Consider the following 17,890-nt stretch of genomic DNA (forward strand, 5'->3'; position numbering starts at 1 on the left):
GCGGAGCAGAGGGCACTCGGGAGCGAGCTCGCGCCCTGCCCTGCCGCGCTCACTTTTCATTCTTTCGGCTCAGTGCTTTAGGAGGCCTGTCAGGCCTCTGCCCTGCATCTCAGCAGGGTGATAGATTCTTCCTTGTCCTAATGAGCAACCTAAGGTTCAACTGCTGGAAAGGATCCCGTTTGAAACCACCTTGGACTCCAAGGAACTGGGAACTGAAGGCATAGCTCAGGGAAAGAAAAGAGTGAATGAGCACCAAGTGCATCTTCCTGGTCCCTGAATGGCTGGCTAAGAAGAGCTGTAGACTAGAAGCAGCAGCAACAGCTATTAAAAAGAAAAAAAAATGAAGCTGAATACCATGTATAAGAAGTCTTGAGGACAACATCCCATTTTAGAAGGTCACTTTAAATTATCTAAAATGCAGTGAGTATAGTTCTGCTAGGCTTTCCAGGGAAGGCCACATCAGCAGGGTAAGTCACTTTTGTTGGGTGCTTGAGGGGCTAGTTAAGTCAGGCTTAGCTGTGCTGACATCTTAAAAATTTTGCAACCATTTGCAAAGAATGCAGATCTATTTTAGTCATCTTTATTTATTCTGTGCTGTTTGCACAAGGTCTCCCTCAGCCAAGATTCATGGCTATGCTGGATACTATTTCAAAGTATGCCAGTTTATAATAAGATTTTAAAATGACCTGGAGAAGAGAATAATGTGGAAATTTGGTTGACAAAAGAGTGTTTGAACTATTTGTAATTAAACGGTTTAAGAATTTGCACCTTTTTTCCTACAAAAATCCAATGACACCTTAAAATACAAGGCATTAAAAAAAATAGATTTGCTTTTATCACCCACAGTTTTTGAGACATTTAAGCCTTCTGGCATAGCAACATAACTAGACATGGGCCACTGCTTTTCAATTAGCTAGAGAAGAAAATAACACAAAGTTGTAATTCCTACAGAGGTGCATATGTCTATCAGACCTCTACAGTTGGATATGGATCCTTTTGTATTAGAAAATTAGAAATGTTTTGGGTAAATAACACATTTCTCATAGTTTTATAGAGCTTTGTACTAGAGAATTTAAACATAGTTCCTGTAGAGGAAATAATAATGTATCTGAGCTTAAGAAAGGAAACTTTTACATTATAGAAAGGTTAGGTTATTTTAGCAGTACAGAATTACTGGCTTACTATGACATTTTTTGGCCACTCATATACAGGTCTCAGGCTTCATGAAAGATGCTCTGTAACCATCCCACTGTTGTTATGCTTCCCCCCACAAAAATGTGTTTTCAGTCTAGTTTCCAGATTTGGACAAGCGTTGGCCAACATACTCAATGTATAAGCCACGCTTACTTGGAGAGCATGGAAGTCTGATGAGTAACACAGTGTGACCAAACTTATTTTACATAAATAAATAAATAAATAAATAAATAAATTCAAGGGAAATTCAAAAATTTAACTATCCTTTGCCACAACTAAGATGGGAGTCATTTCCTCTGAATACCATGGGGTGTCCTTCATCATGAATCTCTAAAACAACTGGCTTCTTTGTCTGAGGGAGCAACTCTGTTAAAGCACTTGATGCTGTTTGTTGTTCTTCCTTCCTGAACTCTGGCTCTTCTTGTCAAAACAAGCTTTGTAGTTGGAGGAGGTTGAACTGGAGATAAGGTCATACAAGCTAACAGATTTGTCATTGTCTTTTAACAACTCTTACGTATCTGCAGAGGATGGAAAATCTTGCAATATTTTTCTTTTATGCTTACCTCCCGCCATGAAAATTCACAATGATCTGATCTATACATAGAGTAAACAGTCAGTCCAACACGCAATAGTCAAACTGTTACATGGCAACTCTGCTGCCGTAGATATTACATACTAGAAGTTATATTTAGGAAGTCACAACCAAAGACTTAAGGTTTCTGTTGTTTGCTTGCAAGTCATAATACATCCTTATTATTTGCAGTGGCCATGCAACAGATTTTTACAATACTCAAAATCATCAGATTTTGAGAGCAAAGCCAAATTTGAAAAATCCCACTTCAGTAAAAATGATAGAACATTTACCAAAAGATAATTCAATGCCACTGAAGCTGGTATATTTAAGTCAGGGGAACTGTGGGTATGAACGGTATCTTCCACTAACCTAATAAGTAGAAAAAAAAAATGGAAAAAAAAACGTGCAAGTATAGAAAAACTTCATATCATTATGAACTGAGAAAAACTTAGACAGAAACCTGCTCAGTCAATCAAAATGAAAGACAGAAAAATAACCAAGCAACATAGTTTAGTAAAAGTTAGGCTTCTTAAAAAGATAAACAGCTTATTTTATTTGCAATTTTCTGTAGTGTTACTGATAACAGAGAGAAAGAAGAGTTTAAATGACAATAACATCACTTTCTCATTGAATAAGCATTAATTGTGACAACAAGATGAACCAAAGTTTGTATTTAAAGTAGGGTTTAAACTGTATACTATACATATATAAAAAGTGCATCCATCCATAGATCATTGCACTTTGATTACCAAATACATTTTCTAAGAATTTCAAAGTGAACAGATTGATTAATTTAGAAATTAAAAGTAACACTTTGGAAATTAAAATAAGAACTTAAAGTGCTACAGTCAGACTTTCTGACCTCCTGATGACCCTGGCATGACAGGATAATTCAAATTTCCCAGTTAAAACTAACAGAAATCCTGTGTATTTGAATATGTATTTTTAACTCTACATACAACAGTTAGAACTGAATACCTCATGCTCTCTCCATCAGCAGAAACCTTAGTTCAGGTTTCTGAATATATACCTGATCCATACAGGTATATAAAAAAAATCAATGTGTAGAAAAAGTTTACTTTAACTCAAATTCAAATTATTTAAGTCTTTACATCAATTGTGTTATTTCTGAAAAATGTCAGTACTGGACTGTAAGGATCCTAAGAGTACATTTCTTCCCCTAAGTATTTTTTATAATTACATTTTCATTTTGATAAATTTGATCTTAAATTTGAGCTTCTGGGTTTACAATACTTGGTCTGGAGCCAATTACCACAATTTTGTGATATACTTTGCTCCAAAATTGTGACTAGTTCTCCCAGCCATAATGTCATGCAAATGGGCTCTGGTGTATCCTCACATACACACCTAACTATACTAACAAGAATCAAGTAGGCATATGGAACCATTCTGGGATTCTGGGAACACAGCATCTTTGGATGTATTTTTTTCACATTTGGATTCCCCCCCCAAGCTGAAAAACTGCAAACTCTCTAGCTCCCTTGTTTCCCCACAGCTTCAGAGTCTAAGGCAGAAACAGGCTTTGAGGATCCAGCTCTCAGAAATACCAGGCACCCATCCTCCAAGGACGGATGTCAGTTTAGCAACTCCGAAAACAAACGTCCAAGGGTTCCCTTGAAAATAACAAAATTCCTGTTTGAGTGACAAAGGAGCGGCTTAGAAAGAAAGCTTTTACTGAAGCATAGGAGTTAGAAATGTAATGATGGCGGCTTAGCAAATATCCTGCTAAAATCACCTGACAGGTCATTTGAGGATAATAGTCTGGCCGCTGACTACGATTTTTGAGACTTTTCCTTTCTAGAGTCTGCTGAACTATCCCAGCTAGTGATTGTGCTTATAAATATTTAGCAGCATCTGTTTTGCCTTTTAGGATGGATGAAATTTGGCATTTGCCATTATTTCTCACAGTTTCAAGTGCTGATTCATATGATCTTTTGGAAGCTGAACACCGAGCAGTAAACTCCATTGCTGAAACGACACAGGAGCACTGTTAGACTGCTCCTTGCGGCTGCCCCACTGAGGGTCACGATCGCGTGCATCGATCATGTGCTCTGTTCATGCAATGCAGGAACCTGTGAGTCTCCAAATCATCCATTTGTGCCCACCTTACACTGCATGCGGCTTCTCAGGAACAAAATCTGTCTCACAGATCTTTGCAGACTGTTTTCTGACTCTGGACGTAACTCACCTTCATCATTCACACCCAGAATCCTGCAGCTGCAATTAATGCTTTCTAGCAAAAAAGGAAGAGGTGAGAAATGGAGAATGGGAAGTCAAACGTCTAGGCTTTACTGCTTCAATCTTGCATCTGACAAGCCTCACAGGGAATAGCAGCCAACAGGCATCCTCCTTCCTCCCTCCCAGCGTTCAGAAGCTTGGCCCTGAGGGTTCCTTTGCCACCACCTTAGCCTGTGTCCGGAGGCCTCAAGGTCCCAAGTCCTGATCCAGAACCAGAACAGCTCATCAACACTCATGCACCTGGCACAAGTCTCATGTTGAGGACGAGGGAAAGAGCTTTTTCAGGAAAGGAGGTGCGTATGAGCATCCATATGAGAGTAGCAGGGAAGAAAGGAGAATTAAAGAGATGTTATTTCTCTTCACAAAGGGCTTAACAGCTGCCTCCCCGTACCTGCAAGGAAGCTACTGAGAAGACAGAGCCAGGCTCTTCACAGCGACAGGAGGCTAAGGTACGACAAATCAAAACATGGATGTTCCAACACACTGAAAAAGATTCTTCACCACAAGAACAGTCGAACACAGAAGCAGGTTGCCCCAAGAGGCTGTGAAATTGTTACCTTTGAAGGTTTTCAGGACTCAGCTGGAATAAAAGACCTGAACAATCTGATCTGAATTCAGTGTTGACCCCACTTTGAGCAGGTTAGCCAAGATGACTTCCTGAAGTCCCTTCTACCCTGAATAATTCTGTGATACCCCAAGCAAACAGGTACACATCCCATTCTGTCCTTGTACCTCCATACCCAAACCAAGCCTGTTGCCTGTTCAATAATAAAATACAGAAGTGAGTCAATCTGCAATGGCTTGTGAGAGTCAAAGGAGCACTGGCTGCACCACTCAGGAGCTGCCCAGGGAAAGTGAGCACATACAGAACATGGAACTGGCTATATAGATCTGCTCTATTTGTCTGGTGTCATTGGGACTTTGGTGCAGCTGGCCACCACACAGATTTGGGCAACCCCAGTTCTGATGCCTAGCATAACAGGGGCCATGGTCTGTAAGATGATAAGCACTTGTCATTTCCTCTTGCTGTTGTGAGGGATCATTTTGCCTCTAGCTACAGTCAGTGATGTAGCCCTCTGACAAAGAGAACCTTGTCTGGGTTTTTTTTGGTACAAGCATGGCCCCCAGGGTGGCTTATGTGTTTTTGAAGAGGTGTGCTGTACGTCCAGGCCCAGAGGTACAGTGTAGGAACATGATGGCACAGGCTGTGCAGTGCTGCTTTAAGGTTGTGTGTTGTGAACTCTGCTTACTCCAAGCAGAGTAATTCTGGAAGATGGGGTCACCCAGGCTCTCTGAGAGTACAGACAGCTATGGAATCTCCTTGAGCTTCAGGTGTTTCCCCTGGCACTCTGGATGAGACAGTCTAATGATGCACTCCAAGACCAAGAGAGTGTGGACACTCAGGATTCTGTGTTCAGAGTGAAGCAGCACAATGTAAGTGCAATCGACACACTTGCAGGAATAAGCTATATTTCTTGCAAAATGCTATTTAAAACAAGTTTGTTCTTCCTTGGATATATGCAGGTGGAAGTTGTTTTATTTTAAGGGCAACCAAATGAGTTTGTGCATCTTTTTCAAGCATGCACTCTTTGGGGACTTACATATTAGTCTTTCTTACTTTTAGCATAGGCTGCAGAATACATTTTCCTGAGCCCCTTCCAGAAATGCTCGTAAGAAATCCCTTGAATAATGGCCTGATCCTAGAGAGGACACTCTTCACTCACACTGGCTTGAGTGGTCAATGTACTCAGTATCTTAGAAACATAGAATCGGTAAGGTTGGAAGGGACCTGTGGAGATCATCTAGTCCAACCCCCCTGCTCAGCAGGGTCACTTAGAGCATGGTAGACAGGGTTGCATCCAGGCGGGCCTTGAAGATCTCCAGAGAAGGAGACTCCACAACCTCTCTGGGCAGCCTGTTCCAGTGCTCTGTCAGGTCTCACAGGGAAGAAATTCCCCCTCACATTCAGGTAGAACTTCCTGTGCTTCAATCTTAAAGGGATATTACTTTAGGCCCTAAGAAAGAAAATGGGATACAAATAAATTTATGAAAAATCAACAAGGGGAAGTACGCTAAATGAAGCTGATGTAAAATGTGATCTTAAAATAGTTTAAATAGCCAAATTACAGTTGCAACCAAATCTACCTATTTGCTCACAGTTCAAAATTGTTAGTATTATATTAAAATACATGTACTTTTACTTAGAAAAAATACCTAGTACTTATGTAGCTTTTTCTTCAATAGATATTAAAGTAAGTGCTACATGAAAGCAAGGAATCATTGCTGTTTTATAGGTCAGTCACAGAAATGTAAAATAAATTTTTGTAGTTCTCAGTTCCTCAACCAAATCAATGATGTAGCAAGAAACAGACTTCTTATACAACTTCTTATGTCAGGACTCAAAAATCACTGAATTATCAACTTTGCTATTTTTAAAGCCTAATTTTAGAAATGTAGACCTTGTTATCAAAAGCTCCACATATTCATATGTTATGATATGTACAGGATCACTTTGAACTCAAATGTTTACAGCACGGTTTCTTTGCTTTTACACAGACTAAAAAAAAGGTTATGGAAAAGCATTTCAATAAAAATACTGCCAATGCTGTAAAAAGTGTAGCTCTGGGAAATAAACAGAAAGCTATCATTTGTATTAACCAGTTAAAAGCTCATTAGAAAGTCAGATACACAGATTCTAACTACACAGGCAACTAAACAAGCAGAATCAAAAGCTTCAGTTACTGCAAGTCTGAAAATGCTGCAGTAATGTTCAAACCAGTTCCCTTTCAAAGAGCCTCATGTTATCCTTACCAGGTTTATCAGTCTTCTCATTGCATGTTCATGTGAGCAAATGCATTCACAAGGATCAAATCCACCTTCTGCCATGATTCTCTGGATAAACCAGAACTTGATTGTGAATACCTACGAAAAATAAAAGGAAAATGAGCTCTTTTGCAACTGACACTATTTTCCAGAGACTCACACATCAGATTTCAGTTCATTTAATGCCAGGGTGAAAAAGCAAAACAAAGCAGGGTAATCCTATTATTCCTTTGGCAGCATGAATGAAGAAGCCTGGTACGTACAATTACATTTTGATGTTGCTGAAAGCAGTGTCTCATACACGCTTCCTTACAGAGCCAAATAATTTTTTGCAAGACTGTATCCCCCATCCTGGGTTTTCACACATGTCTCTAGGAAAGATATCCTAACAAAGAAAAACTGTAAGGATTAAATTGTGGTCACTTATCACTTATCTTCACATAGAAGAACTTTTAAGTGTATGAATCCAATTTGAAAAGTCAGTGGAACTTGTGCTCCTAAATCCCTTACAAACCACTCACCTTCTCCCTCTGGATTAATGCATAGGAAAATAATTATAAACACTGTAAATTCTTTGCTACAGGAGGAAACTATCATCCTTATTGTATAATGAAAGCAAGCTGCAGGAGTGCAAAAATGGAGGTACTTGGAAACACTTTAAAAATGAAGCTATGCACACTAATTTTAGATCAAAGAAGTAAGCCATCCAGTTAGCCACACAGAAAGTTCAAAGAAACTGTAATGGACACAGTAGGGAGTCCATTCTGTGTTACTCACCTGCTAAAACACGTTCCACACCAGACACGTCAGCGATACGATGAGCATATCTTTACTATCTACCAATAGTTTTCTCAGTGACTTAATTAATGGTCAAAATACATAGCAGATTGCCAGAAATATCTACTCCAATGGTCAAATCAGATTTGTCCTCCCTAATGAAGACTCTTACAATAATAGAGATCAGTTCTGCATAATGATACTTTCAAAATATTATTGTTAATTTGATATCAGTAAAACTAAATTCTGCTTGTGTTTGTGTTGCACATACTGAGGACCTTGGTGGGATAACTGGAAGGCTTAATAAATGCAAGGGCATAGAGCAGAGACAGCCTCTTCACTTCCTAAAATGAGTCGTTTATGAAGATGCCAGCCATTTGGTAAGGCTAGGTAGAGAACATGCTTACCCTGACTCAGCACATAAAGTCTGCAACCTTCACTGATAAAAATATATGGCCTTGATTACACATAAATATTTGGATGTTTTAACCTCACTAGGCGAAAGAATAATAGCTCATATTACTACAAGGTATCTTTATACAAGGGAATGCATTACCATAATAATTCTTCCTTCTTACGGGAAGGAAAAGATGGAAAAGAAAAAAGGCATTTCAGAGGTCCTCTCTTCCTTTCCCTGTCAGTGCCTGCCATTCTTGGCTACTTGGGAGAACTACAGGAATGCAGCCAGAGTATGTAGAGATGCAGTGAGGAAGGCTAAGGCCCAGCTGGAATTGAGTCTTGCAAGGGATGTCAAGGACAACAGGAAGGGCTTCTTCAAATACATCAGCAGCAAGAGGAGGACTAGGGAAAATGTGGGCTCGCTACTGAATGGGGCGGGGGCCTTGGTGACAAGGGATTCAGAGAAGGCAGAATTACTGAATGCCTTCTTTTCTTCAGTCTTCACCGCTAACGGTAGCCCCCAGGAATCCTGCAGCCTGGATGTGAGAGAGAAAATCTGGAGAAGGGAAGACTTTCCTTTGGTTGAGGAGGATAGGATTAGAGACCTTCCGGGCAGGCTAGACATCCACAAATCCATGGGCCCAGATGGGATGCACCCACGGGTACTGAGGGAGCTGGCGGATGTTGTTGCCAGGCTGCTCTCCATCATCTTTGAAAGGTCCTGGAGAACTGGAGAGGTGCTTGAGGACTGAAAGAAAGCCAATGTCACTCCAGTCTTCAAGAAGGGCAAGAAGGAGGACCCAGGCAACTACAGGCTGGTCAGCCTCACCTCCATCCCTGGTAAGATGATGGAACAGCTCATTTTGGATGTCATCTCCAGACACATGGAGGAGAAGAAGGTGATCAGGAGTAGCCAGCATGGATTCCCCAAGGGGAAATCCTGTTTAACCAACCCGATAGCCTCCTCTGATGGAATGACTGGCTGGCTAGATGAGGAAAGAGCAGTGGGCATTGTGTACCTTGACTTCAGCAAGGCTTTTGGCACTGTCTCCCATAACGTCCTCCTAGAGAAGCTCACGAAGTGTGGGTTATATGAGTGGACAGTGAGGTGGATTGAGAACTGGCTGAAAGGCAGAGCTCATAGGGCTGTCATCGGTGGCACAGAGTCTAGCTGGAGGTCTGTGGCTAGTGGCATCCCCCAGGGCTCAGTACTGGGTCCCATCTTGTTCAACTTCTTCATCAGTGACCTGGATGAGGGGACAGAGTGCATCCTCAGCAAGTTTGCTGATGATACCAAGCTGGGAGGAGTGGCTGACACACCAGCGGGCTGTGCTGCCATTCAGAGAGACCTGGATAAGCTGGAGAGTTGGGCAGAGAGGAACCTCATGAGGTTCAACAAGGGCAAGTGCAGAGTCCTGCACCTAGGGAAAAATAACCCCACGCACCATTACAAGCTGGGGGCTGACCTGCTAGAGAGCAACTCTGCAGAGAAAGATCTGGGAGTGCTGGTGGACAAGAAGTTGACCATGAGCCAGCAATGCGCCCTTGTGGCCAAGAAAGCCAATGGTCTCCTGGGGTGCATTGGGAAGAGTGTTGCCAGCAGGTCAAGGGAGGTGATCCTGCCCCTCTACTCAGCCCTGAGGAGGCCTCATCTCGAGTACTGTGTCCAGTTCTGGGCTCCCCAGGACAAGAGAGACATGGAGCTACTGGAGGGAGTCCAGCGTAGGGCTACAAAGATGATCAGAGGGCTGGAGCATCTATCTGCCTTATGAGGAACGGCTGCGAGAGCTGGGCCTGTTTAGCCTGGGGAAGAGAAGACTGAGGGGGGATCTTATCAATGTGCACAAGTACCTGAAGGGAGGGTGTCAAGGGGACAGGGACAAACTCTTTTCAGTTGTCCCGTGTGACAGGACAAGAGGCAATGGGCAGAAATTGAAGCACAGGAAGTTCTGCCTGACCGCGAGGGGGAATTTCTTCCCTGTGAGAGTGACGGAGCACTGGAACAGGCTGCCCAGAGAAGTTGTGGAGTCTCCTTCTCTGGAGATCTTCAAGGCCCGCCTGGATGCAACCCTGTCTACCATGCTCTAAGTGACCCTGCTGAGCAGGGGGGTTGGACTAGATGATCTCTGCAGGTCCCTTCCAACCTTACCGATTCTATGATTCTATGATTCTTCTGTGTAAGTCTCTGCCATTGTGCAAAGGGCCAGACTGTGAAAGTTGAGCTATCTCTATCTGCATTACTGAGCATGAACTTCAGCACCTTATCTGCTAGGGTTTCCATGTTTTAAAAAAGATATCAAAAATTGCAAAAGAGCAAAGATGTATGGAAGAGATAGACAAAACACTGTGCCTAGACCCTAAGAAAGATTAATCTAACAATTTACTGAGAAGACAACTGAGAGATGACTTGATTCAGTAACACACAAATACCTTTGCATAGAAAAAACCCTAGGTATCGAAAAGTTCTTTCATGAAGAGGGGAAAATTGTAACAAGAACCAATTCTTAGAAACTATCATCAACCAAATTTGAAGAGGAACAGGCATACATTTTTACCCATAGGGTGACTGATGAGCAGAATGAACTGCCAAAGAGGTGGATTTCCCATCTCTTCATGTATTCAGATGATGTGCTTCAAAGAAATACAGGTTATTGAATAAAGTACAGAAGCAACCAAGTATAGAAGTAACGCTCTTCAATATACTGAGGATCAAAACAGATGATCTAATGATAACTTTTGACAGTTAATTTTTAAAGCTACTACACTAAAATTTGAGAAATTATCTCAGAATCATTGTAATTGCATGGCAAGAACAGAAAAAATTTTTTTTAGCTACGTAGTCTCTGGACGACATGTCACTTCAGCCAGAATTGACTTTCTAGAACTATTTTAGTGTAAATGACAGGTAAGCACTGATTTACCCTGGACATAATGCTGACATCTAAAACCAGGTATTTGCACCATACATCACAAAGCAGTATTTAATTTTCACTTGAAAGGGTTTAGGTGTCAGTATCACATAATAATGGCATGATAATTATAGAGGGGGGTGTTAATCTCTATATGACTAGGACAAACCAGAACATCAGATAAGAATCATCGTCAGAGAAACCAGGATAGCATTCTTCATAGTGCATACAATGAAAAAGATTAGATAACAAATGGGGCAAATTAATCTCATATATAACATCATAAATGGAAGTGTTGTTGTGCTAGGAAGGAATTTACCCCAAGGCGCCTGAATTGTACATGATGACTTACCTTAGTGAGCTAAAATAAAGCAGAACACATGTCACAAACTTAAATGCCATGCAAGCTTTCAACACAAGCTCCCTTATAAGCTCTCTCACTTTCACATGAATGCTTAAAGGAATCATCATTTATCTTTCTCTACTCCAAACCTTTAAGAAACGTTTTTGTCGGAAAAGCATCAAAGACAGACCATCTATTTTGGGAACAGCGTTGTGTTTTTCCGTCAAAGAGAAGCTAAAATTAGGTTGTTTTTATACTTCTAAAAAACATGCAAGTAATTCTTCGTTATGTAATTATTTTTTGCTGGAAACTGAAGATTTTATGCGAGGCTGACCAGCTATAATGAAGAGAGAACCACCCCAAACTATATGATAATTTTCACTTGTAAGATGACACTGTCATATTTGTATGTCTCATTAAAAATATTTTTGCTTCATCACTGTATTATTTGCAATACACTTTGAATGCATAATTACTAAATATCAACTAAGCACTGTAATTCGATCTTTAGCTTATAAATGTTTCATGAACCTGCATAAGATTTGGTACTAAGAGACTAGTATTTTTAGTATATAACTGAGCAGGATTCCTTGACTGCCCTGTGTGTTTTTAGACAGCCTGTTCGTTTGAAAATCCTGTGCAGCGTTGCAGTGCGCTTCCTGTCTGCCTCCCAGCACTCGCAGCTGCCCGGCCTCCTGCCAGCTGCTACCCTTTTTGCCCAGCTCTGACCTCCTCGATGTGAGTCACATCAACTCTCCACCTTCTGCAAATATAGCTTTTACATACGATCTGTCACAGAAAAAGGCAGGAAGCGCTCCCTTCTTCTCATCATGACATGGAAGCAAAGACAAAAAAAAAAAAAAAGAGCTTGAAGTTTTATACTATTTACTGTATGTTTTCCTGTTTACCATTACCCTGGTTTTCTTTGGATTTACAGAATAACTAGTAAGACCACATCAGTTGGTAAGACTATGAAATCAAGTACTTGTCACGTATGTACATACCAAATATGTTGACAGAGGGAGTTACTTTTACTCTGCCTAAAATTACTGTATTTGTTTTGGCCATATTATTGCTAATACAGTATTTAATTCACAGAGTTTACATAAATTTGGAAGGTATGTTTGCTAAACGAGCCAAGGCTCTCACTGATAACAGCTGAGAAGGTATACATTATGTCCTCTAGACTAACCAAAGTAATAGATACTGAGAGAAAGTAAAATAAAAGAGAGTTTACAAATACATAGATAAATATGATGTACCATCAAACAGTTAATATGACCTTCCTTGAGTAAAGGGGCCCATAGAGACAATCATAAGCAGTATTACTGAAATTAAAATACTGTAGTCAGAGCCAAGACTACTGCTATCCTGGAACAAAGTGCTGGATGGTCTCTGATGATTTAAGACAGAAATAAAAGCCCACCATTACCTTCTGACTTCAGTTTCTATTTGCAATTGCAGGTAATGAAGCCAGACTGAAAAACATTTCTCAGTTATGCTTTAAAAAAATAACATTCTCAGTTATCACAGTAATTATTGGAAATTGTTCTTCCTTTTATTACCTTCACAGTCCCATCCCTACAGTTATGTACTATATTTCATACATCCTACTACCAAAAAAGCAACCTTTATGGATACAATGCAATTGTTCTTCTGTAGTTGGAGACTCTTCTATATTTTAAATTACTGAAATAACTATACATTCTTTCCTACTTCAGCAGCACCTCTCCTGAATAAATAGCATGCAGCTGGTGAGCTCTGGGAGACAGAAATTATACTCTGCTTCTCTCCACCCTAGTCATTGCAAAACTGAATTCCTTTCCAGCATGAAGGCAAACAAGAAATTTTGTCAATCTTTCATGTGCTGGAAGCTCTCTAATGTGACTTTAATACAGTCTTGATGAACAAGACTGTCAAAGTACATGTATGGGTGAAATGTACTCCCTGGTAAAAAGGAGTGGTTAAAAATATTTATAATTTTGACATTCAACATTTACTGAACATGATATACAAATCAGACTTGCTGCAGATTTAGCATGAACCAAATGTGGTATCTCCAGCATTAAAACACTAAGCCTATCAACTCTTACCTTTCTTGGATCCAGACACTTTTAAAAGGCAGAATATCACACATCAAACATACAATGACTGACTTTCCTCTGCTGAGAACTGTTCTTGGTGTGTTACCATTTCATTGCAGATTGAAGATTAGAAGCCCTTTGGGGCAAAATACCTCACAGTACAGCAGACAAGTAACAGAATCTTTCCACATTACTAAAAGGAGAAGCTAAATGCCCCCCATTTGACTCACTATTGTTTTTCAGGCAATTGCTGGATTTCAAAGTACAGCTGTCAATACCTTTAACAAGGTTAATTTTGTTTCTGAACTCAGTTTTAGAGAATACAGCAAAACAAATGAAAAGATGTATAGAATTTTAGAAGGAAAGCAAGTAACTTGTTATGGATTTGCAGGCATTCTGAAAACTGATGAAGGGCTAAAATAACAAAAGTCACACACGAACCATGAACAATTTACTGCCTCAAAGACAAAAAGTTCATTTTGATCCTGCTGATACAGGCAGAAACCCTCTTCTCTTATACTTTTCAAGATCTCCTAAAAGATCCATGTTTCCATAAAAACCTTGTTCTCTTCTTGCCTCCTCATCTGCATTTAAACAGCCTTTGGATCCTTACAGCACCTTACTCCTCCTGTGATTATTTTCTTTACAGCTCTACTCAAATTTGGTTCTTCTGTATAATTTCACCCATCTCCAAATGACTTCCAAGTATACTTTTATGGCATCTAAAAATCCTGCCTCTTCGATGGACTAGACTTCCTCAACCCCTCTCAGTTACCCAAAGTCTAACTTAACATTAATTAGGTATGCACTAAAATAATATATAAAGGTATCTTTATCAAGGCAATGCTGTAATACTGCTTACTAGTGATCAACCAACAAAGAGTCTAAACATTTGAGCCTGGTGAATCCATCTAAACCTATTTTGTATATTTGTTGTGTAATCATTTTCCTCTTGACTGTCACATTCTCTAAAATTTCTACTTCAGGCACATCCTCCTTCCCACAGAATCTTACTTGTATTGTTAGTCATTCTGTTGAACTACCTATATCCAGCTCACTAGTCTATTATTTAACTGCTTATTATTTCAGCTGTACATCTGAACTCTTCAAGTAAGATGGGCCATGGCATTTTATCCACTGACTTCTGTAGCAAATTTATCTTCAGATTGCATTGCAGCATAGAATGTAAAAATAATACACGTGGACTGGATTTTTTTTTCTCTTAAATAATCAAACCAGAGGTATGTGCAGACAGGACTGACTGAATTTCCCTACGAAATGTTTTTTTTTTTTCTGGTCAGACCAGATCCTTATAACTATCCAGTGCAGATGGCCTGTACCTTTTCATGGAAGAGCTGCTAAACTATTGGGGTTATGAATGGCTAAAATAAGCTTGAAGATTTTAAGAATTCTTCTACAAAGCAACTTTCTCAATTCAAACAAGGCTAAAAATAGGATCTGTTAAAAAAGAAGAATCTTACATATAAATTGATACTAATTAAAACACTCCAGTGATCTGTTTTCCTCTATTATTGTAATTTAGGTGGTTCAAGTAAATATTGTCTTGCAGAACTTAAGTCTGAAACACTGCAATATTATATTCATATTTTTTATAATTTTTAATCTCTTTCATTAACAACACAGTAGAAGCTCTCTCCCATCCTCTTTTCCATGCTTCTACTTCTACTGAAACAAATACTGCTTCTACTGAAACAAACACTAGCACTCCCACCGACTTCAGCAGACCAGGATGTAGTGCCCTGGAAGGTCACAGATCTCTAGAGGAGTATTCATGATCTTTCTCTACCAGGCCTACTCCTGGGCATTAAGTTGAGTTTTCAGTACAAAGGAAACCAACTGGCTGACTAGGCTACAAAAGCAGAACAGCAGGATGTAAATGTGGGCCCTGCCAAGAGGAGCGCTGCCACAGTGAAGTGTGGCTCCAATTACAGATTTCTCTAATTAATTGTCCCAGTTCAGATCACCCATTTAGCTTTTCTAGTGAAAAGTGCTGAAATGATTTTGATGGCTGATATAAAGCCCAAAGATGATTCCTAGACAGAGCAACGCTTTCAGAGTATAAAGCAATTCTCTTTCCTTATAAATCTGGAGAGGAGGGGAAAGAAGCTAATCTTGTACTTGAAAGCAGAAGTGTGTCTCCCTGGACTTCTTGCAATAGCCTGACGAGTTGTCAAGTTTATTTTCGCACAGCAACTTTTCTCAGGATAGTTAAGAAGATCTGAGACTAACCTTTCAATGCAGATTAAGTTAAACCAGTTCCTTTCCTCATGGAAAAGTCAGTGCTTACCCATACACATACACACACATAACTGGTGCTGTTCTTGTTGGTTTCAGCAGGGACATCATGACCAGAAGAAGCACCATGAAAGGACTATTTACCGAACAAAATCCTGCTTGAGACATACTAACGGGTTCACTTTGCTACTGTCTCAGAATTCACTTCTATGTAAATAAATTATGAATTAATTTTCCCATGTCATCCCTCTGGTGCTTCTCACAAATGCTAATTTACAATAAAACAGCTCCTTAAAAATAAGAGCAAAACCAAAGAAACACAGATCCAGCCATTGAAGGATACCACAGAGACCCGCTCAACCTATAGAAGGAGCTGTTGAGCAAGGACAGGCTCAGAACTGGGAAGCAAGTGCAAAGCAACTTCACTGATATTTTTCTAATGGTCTCACAAGATCGCTGCAGCACAAGAGATGTCTCTTGTCCCCATAGACTGAGCACCTCAACACTGTAAGCAGTTAAGGTTGCTATCATTTTTACCTCTTTGAGGCCATCTGGATTTGCTGTGAGTAGAATAAAGAAAAAATTTTCTTGGCAACTCCCTGTCAACAGTGCTAACATCTAGAGTGATGAAGCAAGAGCCACAGCATGGGGCCTTCAAGGCCTATAATATAGAGAAAGCCCTTTCACAGCCAAACATCACAATTCTCTCACTGAGGCACGTACAAAATTCACACTGATTTTAAGAGTGGAAGGATCTACTGCAAGCCTGGTAGCAACAATACGTTTTGCTATTCGGCAGGTAGTGAAGATGACACAATGCTAACCAAGGCTGCAAGTATGCTGAGGTACATTTATTAAACACTGTGAACAGTGCATCAGAGAAATACTGAAGATGATACAAATGCTTCTTCTGGCTGGTCAGTGTCAAGTATAACTCTGGGAGGACAAGAATCCACGCATTAAACTCCCCGCCCTGTTCCAGTTATAGGTAGCTGGCCTTTGCATGGACAGCCCCCAGTACGTGAGAAGTATTTCAGACTTTAAGGCAATTAAGCTGCTGTTAGTGATCAAAACTGAATTCCTGAAGGAAGCCACATAAGATCCACCGAGCTTTAAAAAGCTATTTACTTATTCCCAGGCAGGTGGTTTAATTCTTCTGGGCAAAACACTTGAAAAGGAGCTAATTATCTACATACAGGCACAGACCAAAAAAGCAGTCCAGCTATTTTAGAATTAATTTACTAATATTTGATACAGAATTCTACTGCCAAATTCCAACTGTCAACATTTGGTCACCCTTTTGTTAAAATGATGACTTTTTTTGAAAGAAATCTCTTAGAATATGAAGGCTAATTAAGAGAATATGTCAACTGAACAGAACATTGTCCAAGAATAATAGTCTCTTTCTGCTAAGTAAATGCTTCAGCTTCACTTTAACATTTATTTCTAATGTAGAAGACTGTGACAATGGTCCAGGACAACAACATTATTTCTATTATACTGAATGACTAGTGGGTATTTCATCATTGCCTGACAGATGTTAATGCAAAAGAGTGAGCTGATCACAGTAAAATTACTAACCTATTGCTTTCCAACCAGTTAGCAGAGCAAACCAGGAGCCGTCTCCTGTGGTCTTCAGTAAGGCAAGAGCTCCCATGACCATTAATGAGATTTTCTGCTTGAGTGGTAACTAGCAGAGCCAGCTCCCAAGCAAATTTGCCTACTCTCCTGCTTTCGGTTAGTTTCTCCAGCACTACAGTCTGCTCACATTCCTCTTCCCATTCCCCAGCAACAACTGCTGGCCTCCTAAATTCAGTGCCCCTACAGCTATGACTGATGCACTACTGCTGGAAGCCAGGCGCACTGAATCTGAAACCCTGCTGAAAGCAAGCACTTCTGCACCAGCACTGAGAGCGTACCCACATGCTGTGCCATGTCAACTAGAGATAAAGCCTTGCGTTCCAAGGGTAGGCAGCCCTGCTCCTAAACAAGTGGCTACAGATTAAAGAGGGGCTGATGCTCCGGGGAGCAAACTTTGCTGGGCAAGCAATAAAGGTTCTCCCTGCAAACGAAGAACAGCAGAGGTGAGCATCTCCCAGGAGTCTCCCTGTGGCTGAAGAACAGGGAACCCGACTTTGCTGCCTGTTACCCACCCCAAAAAATATTTTGTATTTAACTTCTAAGCTTCATAATACAAAACAATTTTTTTTATCTTAAAAGACTAAATATCAAAAAATGGTTTATTCCTCTCAAACGATGTAACCTAGTTATA

At 40.2% G+C, this 17,890-nt stretch overlaps 1 protein-coding gene across 1 annotated transcript in view; it reads right to left on the bottom strand.

Annotated features, from left to right (window-relative positions):
• The window catches only part of SMIM14 (small integral membrane protein 14), a 42,429-nt gene that overhangs the window by 19,206 nt on the left and 5,333 nt on the right, over positions 1 to 17,890 (bottom strand). The window contains exon 3 of the mRNA XM_062575467.1: positions 6,839 to 6,949. Coding sequence (XP_062431451.1) covers positions 6,839 to 6,913 — 75 coding nt within the window. The 5' untranslated portion in view covers positions 6,914 to 6,949. The remainder of the gene's footprint in view (positions 1 to 6,838; positions 6,950 to 17,890) is intronic.

Source organism: Rhea pennata, chromosome 4 (assembly GCF_028389875.1).
Source record: "Rhea pennata isolate bPtePen1 chromosome 4, bPtePen1.pri, whole genome shotgun sequence".
NCBI lineage: Eukaryota > Metazoa > Chordata > Aves > Rheiformes > Rheidae > Rhea > Rhea pennata.